Source organism: Malania oleifera, chromosome 5, assembly GCF_029873635.1.
Source record: "Malania oleifera isolate guangnan ecotype guangnan chromosome 5, ASM2987363v1, whole genome shotgun sequence".
Taxonomy (NCBI): domain Eukaryota; kingdom Viridiplantae; phylum Streptophyta; class Magnoliopsida; order Santalales; family Ximeniaceae; genus Malania; species Malania oleifera.
In genome coordinates this window covers 42,490,682-42,509,495 of record NC_080421.1, presented here as the reverse complement: position 1 = coordinate 42,509,495, position 18,814 = coordinate 42,490,682, and the positions used below count along the sequence as shown (strand labels likewise).

The 18,814-nt window shown below is 35.9% G+C and overlaps 1 protein-coding gene across 5 annotated transcripts in view; it reads left to right on the top strand.

Moving 5' to 3' along the window:
* LOC131154809 (transcription initiation factor TFIID subunit 11) overlaps window positions 1-14,468 on the top strand; it is a 50,172-nt gene extending 35,704 nt beyond the window's left edge. The window contains exons 4-7 of one of the 5 annotated variants that reach the window (XR_009136670.1): window positions 10,762-10,861; window positions 11,815-11,980; window positions 13,826-13,942; window positions 14,103-14,468. Coding sequence is in view for 2 of the 5 variants with exons in the window: in XM_058107572.1 (XP_057963555.1) it covers window positions 10,762-10,861; window positions 11,815-11,942 (228 nt within the window). In the remaining 3 variants the exon portion in view is untranslated. Of the gene's footprint in view, window positions 1-10,761; window positions 10,862-11,801; window positions 13,943-14,102 lie in introns of those variants that run through there. The other 4 variants (XR_009136669.1, XR_009136671.1, XM_058107572.1 and 1 more) reach the window with 4 other exon arrangements.
* Window positions 14,469-18,814: the final 4,346 nt, after the last annotated feature.

The following is an 18,814-nucleotide window of genomic DNA, read 5'->3' as shown; positions in this document are numbered from 1 at the left end:
ATAGGGTGCTTGTTGTAGTCATTTTCTTGCAGCTAGTGTGCTTTATAAGGGATTGTTGGGTTGTGTTTAACTGAATTAGTAGTAGGCTTGTGTGTATTTGGTCATTTATTTGTAGTAATTGTGTCTTTTTTAGGGATTATTTGTAATTTCTTGTATATTTTTAGGGCTTTATTTGTAATTTTCTTGTATCTTTAAGCTTTCTTATAATTTTTCTTTAGAAAAAAAAAATACATGTGAGGTGGTTTTTGCGAATTTGAAAGTGGAAAACTACTATGAGTTTTCCCCCCAGTTGTAGTTTCCTCTTCTTCCTCTTCTTCCTTTTGTGAGGTGTTTAATTCCTTTTTACTATTATGCATCACTTCCACTATTATTTATGAACCTGGACGCCCTTAAGGGTCTCACCTGCTACTGATCTTGCACACTTCACATTCTGCTAGCTCATCACTGAGACAACTCCTCATTGCAGACATATATATTGACCGTTGCAGTTTTCTAAATTTGGTGATCTTCCAGGTTGAATCATTTGGGTTTTGAATGTGGCGACCTACCTTTTGTGACAGAAAATTGGCAGTCAAAACTTGTTAACATTGTTAGATCTTAGCCTAGCAAAATAAGTAGACTTGGACTTCTTGGGCTTTGCTATTTCAATTAATAACCTATTGTTGGGCTGGACCACAACCCAACTCATACAACATCCATGTCCAAAACTTGAATCATCCCAGACCCATTCCAGCTCATGATAGCTCTCCCAGTCATGTCATTTGTGTTGCCCTTTGAAAACCCTAGCTAACCACCTACACCTGCCAAACTTCCTGCTTGCTAGAAAGCTCCACGATTTCTTCAAATTGCATGTAACCATCCGCAAGTAGACAAAGTCAAAGCACTTGCGACCATCATGCATAATTTTTGAACTTCGAACCCAAAGAAATGGGTTTCCTTCCTGGTCTAGGTTATTTACTTGAACTATAGTTGCATTGAACGGGCTTTGACCTAGAAAAACTTGGTTGACTCAAGCAAATTTGGTGGATCAGTTGGGTCAACCCATCCTATCATGATCTTACATTGGATGTGGACTAAGGGGTCTTGGGCTTATAAGGATAGTTTGAGCTTCAACTATGTGAGGCGCCTTTCATAAGACAAAACAGTGAGGCCAGTGGGCCAAAGCAGATAATACCTCACCAGAGTTGTGTCAAGACTATTACTATTGGTATTAGAGCCACCTTGTGGTACTAACATGTGGGTGGACTCCACTTAGAGTAGTTCCCACATAGGGGTGTGGGCCACTTTGACGAGCTCGTCAAAGATCGGAAGGGATAGCCCATCCCGATTCCACACCAAATATGTATGAGGGAAATCTTGGACTTATAAGGATGTTTGGAGCTCCAACCATTTGAGACACTTTTTATAGGACAAAATCATTAGGCTAGCAAGCCCAAAGTAGACAATGCCTCATTGGAGTTGGGCCGAGACTATTACATGACTCCTTGCACAAAAAAAGTTCAACAATACACATGAGGATTGAACTTGGGACCTTAAGGAAGATGAGGCATGGGATACTAGTAGACCAAGTTGTGTTGTTTTGTATATTTAGGAACAAATAATACATGTATAGCACATAATATAGCCCTTGATTCCAAATTCCCTTCCATTTTTAGCCTGGCTTGCAATAAGGATGCTTTTATCAATAAGCACCTTCAAATTACCAATCAAAGGATCTTTTGTAACATTCACCTCACATCGGACATGTTTTAGGGTTCTTTAGTTTACAAGGATGATTTGAGTTCCAATTATGTGAGACACCTTTTATAAGACAAAACCATGAGGCTAGTGAGCCAAAGCAGACAATATCACACCAGGGTTTGGTTGAGATTGTTATATTTAATATCAGAGCCATCCTTGGGTACTGTCGTGTGGGTGGACCCTACATTGATGTGTCATGGGGGTGTGGGCTGCTTTGATGAGGGCATTGAAGATGCAAAGGGATAGTTTGTCTCAATCCCATACCAAATGTATACGAGGGATATCTTGGGCTTATGAGGATAGTTCGACCACAAACGACGTGAGATGCTTTTTGTAGGACAAAATGGTGATGTTAGTAAGGCCGAAGTAGACAATACCTCACTAAAGGTGGGCCAAGACTATTGTAGGGCTCCTTCACAAAAAAAAAAAGTTCAACGCTGCACAAATTGAACCTAGGACCTTATGGAAGATGATGCATGGGATACCCAATAGACCAAGTTGTGCTGGTTTATATATTTAGGAGCAAATAATAAATGTACATAGCACATGATATAAAATATGCCCTTGATTCCAAATTTCCTTCCATTTTTAGTTTGGCTTGCGATAAGTATGCTCTTATCAGTAAGCAACTTCAAGTTACCAATTAAAGGATCTTTTTGTAACATTCACCCTAATAAATGTTTGGGAAATTGACCACATTAAGGATTTTTACAATAGTTTGTGCAATTTCAATGTGTGAACACTACTATTGCTAAGTGGGGCCTAGAAAATTTGTAGATTTACAATCCGGTCTTATCACTGGAATCTCACTCCTCAGTTGTAACCAATAAAAACTTCCTTTGGAAACCTATCTAGAAAAGGTTGCCTTCTTTGCATGGTACTCTTGGAAAGATTTTACAATTGATAACCTACAAAAAGAAAAGGGACCTCCCCTTTTAATAGTTGCTTCTTGTTTTGGGTAATGCTGAATCAGTTGATCACATCCACTTGCACTGCTGCAATAATAATCATAATAATATTGATGGTGATGGTGATGATTTGGACGCATTCTTATATATTATTTATAGTTAATCATAGACAATCAAGTTTTCTCAGCTCATTTTAAAAGGGTATGTTGAATAATTGGGTGAAATGGAAGACCTAAACTCAATGATAGGTCTCTCCTTCTATTTATAATATAGGTCAAGTACAATGGGAATGACCATAATACCCTAACTCAACACTTATTACTAACAAAACTCTTAACTCATAATAATAATGCTAAATGACTAAATAACTATTAACACTCCCCTTCAAGCTGGAGCATATATATCATATGCTTCGAGCTTGTTACAAATGAATTTCACACGAGCACCTCCCAATACTTCAGTGAACAAATTAGCAAGCTGAAACTCATATTTCACATGAGTGGTTTTAATGAGCTTTTGTACAAGCCTAATGTGCTTTGCCCACTTATGGAAGACCAAGTTGGAGGCAATATGAATAGCAACTTGATTGTCACACATCAACTCCATAGGTTGAGAATGTGGAAAACCTAGTTCTTTCAACATGTTCTTCAACCAAACAAGCTCACATGTAGTGTGTGCCATAGCTCTGTACTCTGACTCAACACTCGACTTGCCCACCACAATTTTTTCTTACTTTTCCAAGATACCAAATTGCCACCGACGAAGATACAATACCCGGTTGTGGATCTTCTATCAGAAGATGATCCAACCCAATATGCATCAGTATATTCCTGAATATGAGTGTGACCTTGATCCTGATAGAAGAGATCTCTTCCAGGTGCATCTGTAAGATATCTTAAGATATGAATTACTGCATCCGAGTGAGTTGTTCTTGAAGAGTCAAGAAACTAACTCACAACACCCATTGAGAAAGATTTATCCAACTGAGTGACTTCGAGATAATTCAACTTTCCAACAAGTCTTTGATATCTTCCTAGGTTGGGCAACAAGTCACCCATATCTGTCACTAGGTTGCTATTAGGATCCATAGGTATATCAACGGGTTTGGATCCTTACAGTCCAATCTTATCCAAAAGATGAAGAACATACTTCCTCTATGACAAGATGGTTCGGGTACAAGATCTCGATACTTATGTATCCAAGAAGTACTTCAATGGTCCCAAATCCTTTGTCTGCAACTTAGTGTGCACGAAATGCTTTAGGCTCTGAATACCTTGATCATCATCACCAGTAATCATAATATCATCCATAGTAAGCAGAATCCTTCCAGATGGAGTATGACGATAATAGAGTGATCTACTGCACACCATTGAAGGTCAAACTTAAGTACTACAACATTGAAGTGACCAAATCATGCCTCAAAGATTGTTTTAAACCATATAGTGACTTCTTGAGCCGACACACTAAGCCAACTCCCCCTAAGTAACATACCTAGGTAGTTGCTCCATATAGACCTCCTCTAGAAGATCACCATGAAGGAAAACATTCTTCATGTCTAACTAGTATAAAGGCCAATGAGAGGTGGTGGCTAAGGATATGAACAAACATACTGAGGCAAGTTTGGCTACAAGGGAGAACGTGTCTGAAAAGTCCAAGCCATATACTTGAGTATATCCCTTAGCAACAAGGCAGACCTTCGATCGAACTAGGGAACTATTCGGATTAACCTTCACAGTATACACCCAATGACAACCTACCATAGCCTTATCAGGAGGAAGACGTACCAAGTCCCAAGTATCATTATCTTATAGAGCATGTATCTCTTCTATCATTGCATTCTTCCATCCAGAATGGGATAGGGCTTCAAAAATAAACTTGGGAAGAGCAATAGAAGATAGGGTACTAACAAAACAGTAGTACGAGGGTGACAATAAATCATAAGAAACAAAATTAGAGATTGGATGTTGGGTGCAAGTACGCTTATCTTTTCGAACAACAATAGGAGGATCACAAGGAAGCTGGAAGCATAGAAGTGGAAGCTGGAGGAGGCTTTCTCCCTTGAGTCGTCTTGTGTACACTTGCAGATTGGGACAATCCAAGCAATGAGGACTCAAACTGGATGAAGATGCAAGAGGACTAGACGAAGGAAATCAATAAGGATCAAGAAGGCTAGGCAGAGAAAAAGACTTATCAAGGTCGACAAAACTTAAGGAATCAGAATAGTATGGTGTAGATTCAAAAAAGGTGACATTAGCAGAGACAAAGAATCGATGTAAAGTGGGACTGTAATATCTATATCCTTTTTTAGTATAGGAATAACCTTGAAAAATACATTTGATAGCACGAGTATCCAATTTATCCCTTCTTGGATTTAATTGATGAACGAAGGACACAACCAAATATATGAGGAGGAAGGGAGAACAAAGGAGCCTTAGGGAAGATAATTGATTATGGGATTTTATCGCCAAGGACAGAAGATGGCATTTTATTGATGAGAGAGCGAACAGTTAGATCAACATCACCCCAAAAAACTTTGGGGGCAGAAAGGGGTTTAAGTGACTTGAAGAATATGTCTATTTTTTCTCTCCGCAATTCCATTTTGTTGTGGATTTTGGGCACAAGATGACTGATGGATCTCACCAGAGTTTGTCATATAGGTAATGAATTGAGTACTGAAGTACTCTTTAACATTATCACTGCGAAGTATTCAAACTAGCATATCAAACTAAGTTTTTATTTGAGAATAGAAGGCAAAATAGATATTAAATAACTCATAGCTATTTTCATCAAATACAACCAAGTCATTTTGGAATAGTCTTCGACAAAAGTGACAAAGTATCGAAACCTCAACTTTGTTGTGACACGACTAGAACCTCAAACATTAGAATGGACTAACAAAAAAGGTCTAACCACTCTTTTATTGGCTCGGGAGGCAAAGGGAACATGATGATGCTTTCCTAATTGACAAGACTCACAATCAAGGGTAGACATGGAACTCAAAGTAGGAACTAGCCGTTTTAACTTGTCCAATGATGGATGACCAAGGCGACAACGGATTTGATGTGGTGTGACAGCAACACTATAGGCAATAGGAGAAGAGAGCGACTCAAAGTAGTAAAGTCCATCAGCCTCATGTCTCGTGTCAATCGTCTTCCTCGTCTTCAGATACTGAATAAAAGCAGAATTAGGAAAGAAGGTCGAATTGGTGAATTTGAAAAATATGGTGCTGATGGACTTTACTTGTTGGGGTCCAGCAGGCACCATGTTTTTCAAATTCACCAACTTGACCCCTACATAAACAACCTTTGACAACTGATGCAAACCACAAGCCCACAATGTACCAATCAAAAAACACAACAAATACCACTTTCAGGCTCAATAAACTCAATAAACATTGACAAACAGCTTCAAGAAGCATAAACAACCATTTCTCGGATGTCGTAAATGAGTAACTAAAAAAGTAAGATCTTTGAACAAAAAAGTCACGAAAAAACTTCTATAATCTGTTTAGAGGGATTCGAGCCCTGCTGGAAGCATTCAGGTCAGAAACATGCTTCAATAAACTTCACGTGCCGGTGCGTGAGGTCGGCCCTGGCAGCCTTCGACCAGCATGTGAGGGTGCGTGGGAAAAGCTGCTGGAGATGAGATTTCAGTAGTGGGCAGATCGGCAGTGTCTGTGGGTGACTATGGTGCTGTTTTTGCAAAATCTATTATAGATCATGTGTACCTGAGCTGGCAGTGTTGCCCAGGAATTTTCCTGCAACTTCTCTGGCTTCTGCCAGCTGCTGGCTATTTTTTCCAGGGGTATAGTGCTGCTGAAAATTCTTCTACGATGGTAGACATGCAGCAGATTTTGGGTTTTGGGCTTCCGTTTGATGGTGGCTGCGACAATTAGGATTCTCAGAATCTTGCTCTGATACCATGTTGAATTATTGGGTGAAATGGAAGGACCCAAACTTAATGATAGTTCTCTCCCTATATATATAATATTTGTCAAGTACAATGAGAATGACCACAATACCCTTTCTAACTCAACACTTATTACTAACAAAAATCTAATGCATAATAATAATGCTAAATGACTAACAAAACTCTAATACATAATAATAATGCTAAATGAATAAATTACCATTAACAAGATAAATATATGTTCATTTGACTCAAAGATTCAGAGTTTGTATCTTCTATTTATATTTAATAGAGATTTGGAACAGCCTTTTAATGCACCAAAGTGTAAGGAAGAACATTATAATTGACCAGAAAAAAAAAAAAAAAATACCAACATTCTAATTTGGTATCATTGAATGCTTCCCACCCCATTCAATTATTTTTACAGCTCATTTTAAGAAGGTGAATAGATGATCATTTGACTCAAAGCTTCAGAGTCTATATCTTCTATTTATATTTAATAAAAATTTGGAAGACTTTTGATGCACCAAAGTATAAGGAAGAACATTATATTTTACCCCAAAAAAAAAATAAAAATTACCAACATTCTAATTTGGTATCACGGAAGGCTTCTCACTCCATTCACCATTGAGTTTCTTTGGCATCTCGTCTTTCCAACCAACCCCCTCCCCCCACCCAAAAAAAAAAAAAAACAATAATAGTAAGGTATTTTACTCAAATTGGCTAATAAGTACAACAACAACAACAAAAGTAAGTCTTAGTCCCACTAAGTGGGTCGGCTATATGAATCATTTTACGCCAATTTATGCGATCATTGACCATTTCTTTTGATAGATTCAAGGATATTAGATCATTACTCACTATCTCCTCCCAAGTTATTTTAAGTCTACCCCTACCCCTTCTACTGCTCCCCACAATAACTAAAGTCATTTTTCCTCATAGGTGCACTATAAGGCCTACGTTGCAAGCGTCCATACCATCTGAGTCGTCCCTCCTTTATCTTATTTTCTATAGGAGCTACACCTAACTTACCATGAATATGTTCATTCCTTAATTTATCTTTCGATGTTATATCACTCATCCATCTAAGCATTCTCATCTCGGCAACTTTTACTTTTTGGATATTATGTTTCTTCGTCGCCCAACATTCTAATCCATATAGCATAGTTGGTCTTATAGCTGTCCTCTAAAACTTCCCTTTCAATTTTAAGGGTATTCTATGATCACATAGCACACTTGAAGCACTTCTTCATTTTACCAACCTGCTTTAACTCTATGCATTACATCATCTTCAATTTTTCCTTCTGCTTGCATAATAGATCCAAGGTATCGAAATCTACAAGTGCTATTTATTTTTTCATCATCAAGTTTAACTTTGTCTCCAATATTCCTCCTATCATTACTAAAATTACATTTCATATATTCTATTTTATTTCTACTTATCCTAAAGCCTCTAGATTCCAACGCTTCTCTCCATAATTCTAACTCAGCCTCTACTCTGTCTCTAGTTTCGTCAATTAATACAATATCATCTGCAAACAACATACACCATGGAACCTCCTTTTGAATACTCTTAGTCAATTGGTCCATCACTAAAGTAAAAAGATAAGGACTTAAAACAGATCCTTGATGTACACCTATGGTAATTGGAAATTCTCTAGTTTCTCCATCTATAGTCCTTACACTAGTCATTACTCCATCGTACATATCTTTAATGACATCGGTATACCTACAACATACATCCTTTTTTTCTAAAACCCATCATAGAACTTCTCTAGGTATCCTATCATATGCTTTCTCAAGGTCAATAAATATCATATGCAAGTCCCTCTTCTTTTCCCTAAATTTTTCCATTAATCTTCTTAAAATATAAATAGCTTATGTGGTAGATCTCCCAGGAATAAAACCAAATTGATTTTCTGAGATCTTCGTTTCTAACCTTAATCTTTGTTCAACTACTTTTTCCCATAGTTTCATGGTATGACTCATAAGTTTAATTCCACGATAGTTATTACTATTTTGAATATCTCCTTTATTTTTGTATATAGGTATTAAAGTGTTTTTCCTCCATTCATCTGACATTTTCTTAGTTTTTACAGTTGTATTAAATAAATTAGTTAACCATATAATTTCGTTATCACCCAAGCATTTCCAAACTTCAATTGGGATGTTATCTAGTCTCATAGCTTTCCCATTTTTCATCTTTTTTAGTGCAAACTTAATTTTGTTAACTCTAGTTTTGCGAATAAATCTTATATTTTTAGTCTTTTCCTCATTTGACAATTCTAAGTTTAAGCCTTCTATTTGGTTTTCATTAAACAACTTACTAAAGTAACTTCACCATCTTTCTTTAATATTTTCGTCCTTAACCAAGACAATATCATCCTCACTTTTTATACATTTTACCTTTCTTAAGTCCTTGCTCTTCCTTTCTCTAGCTTTAGTAAATTTAAACATATCTCTTTCCCCTTCTTTTGTACCTAATCTATCATACAAACTATTAAATGATCTATATTTAGCTTCACTAACGGCCCTTTTTGCATCTTTTCTTGTCTCCTTATATTTTTTTAAGTTATCTCTGTTTCTACATTTTTGTCACGTTTTATACCAAATTCTTTTTGTCTTTATGATTTTTTGTATATCTTTATCTCACCACCAATTTTATTTGCTATTCGAGAATCTTTCCCTTGATTCACCTAAAATATCTTTTGTCATCTTTTTAATAGAGCTAGCTAATCTATTCCAAAGAGTATTTGTATGTATCCCATCCTCTAAGGCCCAATCCCCATCTTTGATCATTTTATCTTTAAATTTTATTATATTTTCTCCTTTTAGGTTCCATCATCTAGTTCTCCAACACTGATTTATTTTATCATTTTTCTTCCATTTTTTAATACATATATCTAACACTAAGACTCTATGTTGTGTGGTTAGGCTTTCACCTGGAATAACTTTACAATTCTTGCATGATAAACAATCTACCCTCCTAGTTAAAAAAAAAAATCTATTTGACTTTTATTTTGTTCACTGTTAAAGGTTATTAAGTGTTCTTCTCTCTTTTGAAAGCAAGTATTCATTATACTAAAATCATATGACATAGCAAAGTCTAAGATCATCTCCCCAGACTCATTTTTGTCTCCATATCCATATCCTCTATGTATCCTCTCATAATTTTTATTATCTTTTCCATTGTGTCCATTCAGATCTCCTCCTATAAATATTTTCTTAGTCCCTGGTATGCCTTGTATAATACTATCAATATCTTCCCAAATTTGTCTCTTAAGATTTTCTGTAAGCTAACTTGAGGAGCATAAGCACTAATGACTAGTCTGACTAACACAGGGGTTTTAAAAACCATGCCTTCACAACCTTGCTCCACTGACAATATTCTTCTCTAAGATTCTGTCCATGCTGAGTTTGGAGCCATCTGAATCACACAAACCTACCAGACCCTGCAAACCTTCAGTTTTGTCCAATTACCTCCTTTCGGACCTCAAGGAGTGAAGATTGAACAATCCTTGCCATTAGTAGACCTGCTTCCCATCTCAAGAAATCTAACATGACTTGGCCTGATTGCCACTCCATAACTGAAGCAGCCAAATCTTTTCTCAATGAAACACTCAACCTAGACCATGGGATCAAAGTCTGCAAAATCGATCGTATCACAACGGAAGCGTCCTCACTGAATTAGTCCTTGCTGCACTCTTATTCAAAACAACAGAACCACCTATTTTTTGCTTTCTAACCTCAAACCAAATGGTTTTCTTTTAATCTGGACCACTGCCAAAGATCCTGTTTCATGATAGCAATCATTGTGGATTGCTATGACAGGGATGGAACAATGAAAGAGGGCAATGTGAGAGAAGAAGAGAGAGGAAGCAGAGGACGACATCATGAGGAAAGCTTTTCAGTAGCTATCAACTTGTTGGCTCATATGTTCTTATCTAAGATGGTGGCTTCAAAGGGCAGCATATTTTTAGCATCAGCCATTATGCATCTTATGCTGCAGTGAAAAAAAAAAGGAATTATGAAATAGGCTTCCTCTCCTCTGTGGCTGGCAGGCATTTGTTGAGCTAAAATTTTCTTTTTGGGAGATACAAGTTGTTAATACGTTTGTTTGAGCTTTTAATGAGTTTATGCATGAATTAAAACATTTTTATCTTATTTGAACTTCATCAGTAACACCCTGCTGATGTCAATGCAGCTGTTAGCCAGCATAACTGGAAGCCAGAAAATTTCTGTACCCATGACAATTGTAGTTTCGGGGATAGCAAAAATGTTTATTGGTGAGCTTGTTGAAACAGGTATGCATGCTAACTTTCTGAATTTGGTGTTAGAATCACAATTTCAGTATGATATATACTCTTAAAAATTTCAACAATAGGGAATTAAAAAGGACTATGGCTTAGTTTGGCCCTTCTGTGACTTTTTAAAAGGAGCTGATGAAAAGGAGCTTTTCAAATAACTGCAAAAGTTGTTTGGCCCCTCTGTGAAAAAGGAGCTGTTGAAAACAAAAAGCTGGTATTGAGTGTTTGATAAAAAAAGTTATAAGCTGACTGAAATGTTTAAAATGACTAAAAAGGTATTCCAATTTATGAGTGTTTTTGTTAAATTATTTATCAAAAACATGAATAACATGAAATTAACATATATGAATAATATGATTTAAATGGTTATTAAATTATTTATCAAAAAAATTATTTGTGTAAAACAATATCATTACCAATATAGATCCTACGTTTTTTATTTTATGAAAAAAGAAGGAAAAAAATATGGGCAAGAGAGGGTGGGGGGAGGTGAGTGGGTAATTTTGTAATATTAAAAAATTATCATGGACATCCATGGAACAAAATTATCTTCCAACAAAAAAGTCAATTTTTTGCTTTTATAAGCTTCAAATTCCTAACTTTTAAAGCTCCCCCAAAAAGCTAAAAATTAGCTTTAAAAAACTGGAAAAGCTATTTACCAAACATGATAGACCCAGCTTTTATTTTTAAAAAGGAGAAGTTGAGGAAAAAAAAAAAAGGGGGGGTGGGGGGGTGGACTGACCCTATACCTGTATGAAAAGAAGAAGGAATGACTGAACTGTACTATACTCGTATTTTGTTGCAACAACATGATCCTCAGTTAAATTCGGTAGTAAATTGTTTTACGGTCTTTAATTATTTAGTTCTTGGCTTACTGGCGTTAAAATCCAATTATTCAGAACTTGTCTAGATTAACCTCTGCTTATCTTCTATTGAGGTGTTGTTTGCAGCTAGAATGGTCATGGCAGAGAGAAAGGAGACTGGACCAATCAGGCCCTGCCACATCAGAGAAGCATACAGAAGATTAAAGCTTGAAGGCAAAGTGCCAAAGAGATCAGTGCCACGGCTTTTCCGATAAATCAACAAGAGGGAGTTCTGTAGCTGTTCACTCTTAAGGTTTTTATTGTTGACCATTTGGCATCCAAATGTGTGTTTTGCATTTCCATATTGCTCACATCCTCTACATATTTAAAGCTGTTAAGTTAAATACCTTAAGGGACGGCTAATGGGCTGGCATCTTTCCCCACTCGAATACCGCAGCATAGCTGGACTTGAACTCATACACCTGTGTGCTCCTGTGAATTTAGGAAGGCAGATGTTCTTCTGATTGTACTATAGTTTTATGGTCAGTTAGTATCTATTTGTTTTAGATATTGAAACAATATCTGCTTGGTTGTTTTGTCTGAAGGAGTTTTGAAGTGGCTTATTGACTGATATTTTTTAGCTGAGAAATTTTACAGGGAACAAACTGAAGCATTGGAAACCGAAGTAAAATCGTTTAAAAATAATAATAAACAGTTCAAGTAAGTACAAGTGTCATTTTTTTGCATGTTAGAAGACATGGAACTGTTCTTATGTGCAATTAAGAGGTCCTTCAAACCTGAGCTGCGATTTTGTTGTAAACTCTGACAATAACTTATCCAGACAGCGTATAACAGATATTAATGAATTTATATTTTTGGAGCAAGATCTCAATGAAACTAAACAAACTTGATAATGTAGGAGTTTTTATAAGGATAGCACTGGAGAGAATAAAACCTCACATTATTTAGGGACATTGCTTTAGTGTTAGGAGGTACAAATTGATGTTACTTTCATTCTGGGACTGTCTTGTCATTGTTGTGCTCTTCACAAAATAATTGGGTTGGAAGTGTTTAAATCATAAGCAGTATTGAATGTTCCATTGCTTTTGCCATGGTTTAGGCTTAAGAGGTTGACTACTAAATGTCTAGAGCCCTGCAAAACTTGACAAACAAACCAAAAAACAGAAGGCCAAAAATAATGACATAAGCAAAATAATGGGTGACAGCATGTTAATAGCTTGGAAATTGGAATTGTATCATTGAGGGATTGATTTGTTTGATAGAATATGATATGGTAATAGTGTGTATGTGCATATTTTCTTTGTCAGAATGCGATACAGTAATTGTTTGCCCTTGTGCATACTTCCTAAATGGCAGCAAAGTGTTGTATTGCCAACTGTGCAACTTTTTGAAGTGCCATTTATGATTGATTACATCAAGAGCTCTTTTGATCCTTTTTTGGCCAGAAGGATGAGAGGATTATCCCAATGCGATACAGTAATTGTTTGCCCTTGTGCATACTTCCTAAATAGCAGCAAAGTGTTGTATTGCCAACTGTGCAACTTTTTGAAGTGCCATTTATGATTGATTACATCAAGAGCTCTTTTGATCCTTTTTTGGCCAGAAGGATGAGAGGATTATCCCATTGTCTGAGGATGTAATGATGTAAGCGAGCCCCTCATATTAGGAGAATACACGGGGCGCAGAAGACAGCATCTGTGGACTTACCTCTTATTTGTGTACGGATTAGAAGGGTCTTTCTATTTTTTATCAGATTTTATTTTTGGTTCTAGCATCTGAATTCTTTTTTGGGTTGCTTTCTTGGGGGTTTGTTAAGTTCATTGTTTAATTTTTTGTAACTGAACTACTTGGTGCCACTATATATTTCTTCTTCCATCTCCTCCTGCTTAATGACCGCATTAAAGTTTTTGTCAGTAGATCATTTTGTTTGTAGGATTCATTGTAGTTCTGCATGAGTGTAGTTCATGGGGAGATCTTGGAGGTGTGGACGACTGAGGGTAAAAAGAAAATGCTCTTGTAGAATAACAAAATCTCGTCCGGAACTCTAGAGTCTGGAGTAATAACATGATTTGAATACATGTAATGCCTAATAGATGAGCTGTACCCAATAAATTTATATGTTGTAATTTTTGACAAGGTACTCTAGTATTGGGGTTGTGTGGAAAGTGGCAACTCAGAGATTCTTCTCGAAGAAACCAGATATCAAGGACCATCCCATTAGTTTCTTGAAGAGTCTCAATCGTTGATTTAATGGGTAGAAAGCTGTCCCGAGTCTGTCTTGTGTATTCTGTTTTCATCTGCGTACATATAAATTACAGACAAAACATAAGTAAAAATAAGAATTTTGTAATCCATATGCAGTTTTTTTTGTTACTTTCTTGGGTACTAATTTTGTTTAGTGCTTTGGTTCTTAGATGGGTCAGCATTTGGGCTTTCAACAACTGCTGCAGCCTGCTGTCGAGAGAGGCCAGTCTGGGTTTGCCATTCTGTGTATCTACCTTCTGAATGAAGTTAAACTGGTTGTTTCTTTGAGCAAAAGTATTTGTAAATATAAAGACTATCCCCGCGGGCCTTCTGTTATGACCACAAAACTGCTACATCTCTCTCTCTCTCTCTCTCTCTCATGCAGTTGGGATTGCGAGTAGCCATCATGAAAGAAGGGTCCCCTCTGAAATGCTGGTTAGCCTACTCTGACATAAATGGCATTTCAGATGTTTTGAGTTAATATTGCTAAGAACCCAACAGTATTTATTTCTTATCTTACATTTGGGAGCATGAAATTAGGAGTACGATTTGATTTCTTTTAAATCCATACAAATTCAACTACAAGAGTGGGAAAAAAAAATGCCTAGGACACAATGAGGTACCTAAACTTGATTCAGAACGTTCCAAACTCAAAGCCCACTCCAGTAAGTGAAATTTTCTCGATTGTAACATCGTAGAATTGAAATTGTCTTTTACTGCAAGATCTTGGAATTGAAGCTTAGACTAAAATAATACTGAACACATTTATAAAATATATAATATTGTATTTATTAGACATTCTAGTAAAGGGGTTTACGGACATGATTACTTACATAATATGAAAAATAATAAAATACCAAAAAAGATTGATAAAATTCAATTATGCTCTCAAGTAATACTGTAAAATTTGAACTTAGAAAGCTTTTCCATTTGCTTAAACTCGAGTGAACAAAGTTGGGTTATGCAGAAGGTTTGGCTTGATTAACTTGCATCCTTTTTTAAACTTGATAATTTAGTTTTGTCAGGCTCACTTTGCGCTACTATTGCTAGTCAGGCAACCTCTCTTTTTGAGTGTTTGGTGAAATCGCTTGATAACCTTGCGGATGCCAGAAAAACCCAGATGACCCGACAGCAATCTTCAACCTTATTCCTTCAAGAAAAACCAGAGAAAGGTGCTTGTTTGTGAAGTCTGAGTTTAGAATCAACTCCAACTCCCAACTGTCACTTTTTGTTGAGTGAGCTTTGCTGTGCTTAGGGAGGTACCTTTTCTTTCGAATAACTCCCTCTTTTCTCTCTCTCTCTCTCTCTCTCTCTCTCTGTGCTATGTGAATAAATAAAATTCTTCATTAATTTTGTTGCTTTCTGACTGGAAAATATAATTAAAAGAGTCAAAATTTGAAAACACAGAATTTAAGTTATGTATGAGGTGAGAAAAAAATTAGGTCTTCTTGAGGGACGGCTAATCATACATTCTCAATTAATAAAATCACTTCAAATAATGAGTCTCGTTATGCTACACGTGGACTTGACAAGTGAATACACATGGGACCTATTCCAAGAGGTCACCCTAAGTGAGTCCCACTCCCACTACATGTGGACCTTATTAGGTGGGAGCCACATGAAATTATTTGGTGTAATTTCATTGGTTGAAAAGGCTTGATGAGAGGACCATGTTGGCCAGGGAGGACTAGAACGACTTAATTTTTTTCTCTTGAGAAAAGATAGGCTAGAAGACGAGCTAACAAAAAAAGCCGAAAATTGAAGAAAGAAGCTCTCATTATGTCATCTCTTAGTTTTCCTCTCCTTTTTGCTTTGCTCCATATAGGATTCTTAGTGACTTTTCTTGTGGTATTTCTTTTAAATTGCACAATTTTTATTTTTGGGTCTTATTTTCTGCTGCAATTGTCCTATCCTTTAGTAACAAAAATTTACAACAAATGAAACACCTTGAATAGTCAAGATGTCTTGAATCTATGAATTACAGTATATTGGAGTGCCACCAAAATTGCAGGGACTAAAAAATTTTGTGCAAATTAAATGAGATGATCATTCACCAAGCAATCAAATCACATAAATCAAACATACATGAACAACCACAAATTAACTCAAAAAGAGACAACATGTAAGATCTTCAATAGTGTGTAAGCACTTGAATAACAACAATATTTGTAACCCTAATGTGGATTTTAGAAAAAAAAAAAATCAGAAAAGGTCGCACTAAGTAGGCATTTTCAGCAAGCAAACAAGAATATCGATGGACGATCAAGTCTGGTAGAAATAATATCCGTACTATCGAGAGCAACATACTAATATTTCATCTAAGTCAGGCTTCAAATGACCTTCTAATTGGATTCAAAGATGTAGATATAGTGAACAAAAACTCAAAACTTTTTTCTTCACTTCTTGCTCCCAACATACATTACAAAACATTCTAACCAACTATATAATTGTATGGCAAGTTCCTATGTAATCCCACTAATCACTATGACTTTTCTTTCCCTTTTTTTAATGTTGCTAGAGAAGGTGGGTCCTACCACATGGGCGGGACACCACTCAAAAAACATCCCCTTATGCCTATGTGAAGAATTCCACCAAGCATGCCACTTTCATGTAAACAACCATTTTTTCCCCATTGGCAAGGACAAATATTGAATTCATTTTAATCAATATGGTTTTTCTCTAGTTCTAATAAGTCTATCTTGAAAGCATCTTGAATCTAGTGATAAATGACATCAACATACCTCAATCTCAAATGCAATGTGGGGTTTTTAATGAGATGGATAACATTTTGACTGTCAGGCCTAAATTTTTCTTACCTCAATCATAGAGAAAGCATCACTTTTTATAGTATATTGCCATGATGCCTCTTCACCTAAAAAAGTCATGAAGTATCCAAAGTGGACTTCCTAATATCAACCTTGCCATTTTTGCACCATCCAACATAGGCTTATATCATCACTAAACGTCACAAGCTAAGCTTGTTCAAGGAATTTGGCTTTCCTATAACCGCTTTCTTTGTGTATATGGGATGGGTAACCATCATGTAAATAATATGTTGACTTTTTGAGTCTAGTCCTTGTTTTGGTGCTAACAAAGCATCTGTATCTTATTTGTGTATTTAGTGCGTGAACAAGTCTTCATTTCAGCATAGGAATAAGATACCGAAAAATGAAAGTCGGCAGGAACTTAAAGGTCACATCAATCTGGTGCATTCCATGGAATTGAAGAGCAAGATAGAAGAAGACATTTGCTTTCAATTGTATTGCATTTTGTTTTAATTTGGTTTGTAATAATTGCATGGCATGCATGATGTCGATGTAAGCTCAAAATGATCATAAACCGACCCTAGGGACCAACACTTTACACAGAAACTCATTTCTTAAATAACTAACTGGTCAGGGCTAAAGATTATGACTAAAACGAAGTTTACAAAAATTTTGGTCGACCAACGCTATGTTTTTGGGCTTAATTAAAAGTCTCGGTCGATCTTTGTCGGCCAACCATCGCAAGGTCATTTGACCTCGGTTGACTAAACTAAGAAAGTCATATAACATAGTCGACCTTATAGTTGTCTTATAAAACTTTCCTTTTAATTTTAAGGGTATTTTATGATCACACAACACACCTTACGCACTCCTCTATTTTACCCAACCTATTTTAATTTTATGTACCACATCTTCTTCAATTTTCCCTTTAGCTTGCATGATAGATCCAAAATATCTGAATCTATTAGTACTTTTAATCTCTTGATTACCCAGTTTAATCTACTCTCATTACTACTCCTTGCCTTAACAAAATTACATTTCATATAATTTGTCTTAGTCCTACTTATCCTAAACCATTTAAACTCTAATATGTCTTCCAAAGTTCTAACTTTGATTCTACTTCACTCCTACTATCATCAGTTAACACAATATCATCTGCAAACAACATATACCAAGGAATCTCATTTTGGATATTTTGATTAAGTTCAATAATTGCTAAAGCAAAAAGATGAGGATTTAAAGTAGAGCTTTGATATACACCTATTATGATCGGAAAATCTCTAGATACCCCTATACCCCTCCTACAATCCTAATGCTAGTCCCAACTCTATCATAGATATCCTTAATGACCTTAGTATATCTACTGCAAATCCCCTTATTTTCTAAAGGTTCGCTAAAGAACTTCTCTAGGTACTCTATCATGTGCTTTCTCTAGGTCAATAACAACCATATGAAAGTCCCTCTTCTTTTCCTTAAACTTTTCCATTAAACTTATTAAAAAATAAATAGCTTATGTCGTTGATCTCCTTAGCATAAAACCAAATTGATTTTCTAAACTCTTCATTTCTAGGCTTATTCTATGTTCAATTACCCTTTCCCATAATCTCATTTTATGATTCATAATCTTAATTCCATGATAATTATTATTGTTTTGAATATCGCCATTATTTTTCGATAAAGGTACTAACTTACTTTTCCTCGATTCTTCTGGCATTTTTTTGGTTTTTATAACAGTGTTGAATAGATTAATTAACCAAATAATTCCTTCATCCCTAAAAATTTTCAAACTTCAATTGGTATTTTATCTGGTCCTATTGATTTCCCACTTTCATCTTTTTTAATGTCATCCTAACTTTAAGGACTATAATAGGACTCTAATTTTGCTAATAAATCTCTTATTTTCAATCTTCTTTTCATTTGTCACTTCTAAGTTTAGTCTTTCATTTTTGTCTTCATTAAACAACTTGTCGACACATGACTTTGGTCTAGGATACACCGACGAGTGGGGAATTGCTTATGCATGGCAATCCCCAAACAAGATAGTTAAATGGGGGATGGGATAGACTCAAATAAAAAAAAATAGAAAATGCAGAGTTGCCACCTTAATTATTTTCTAT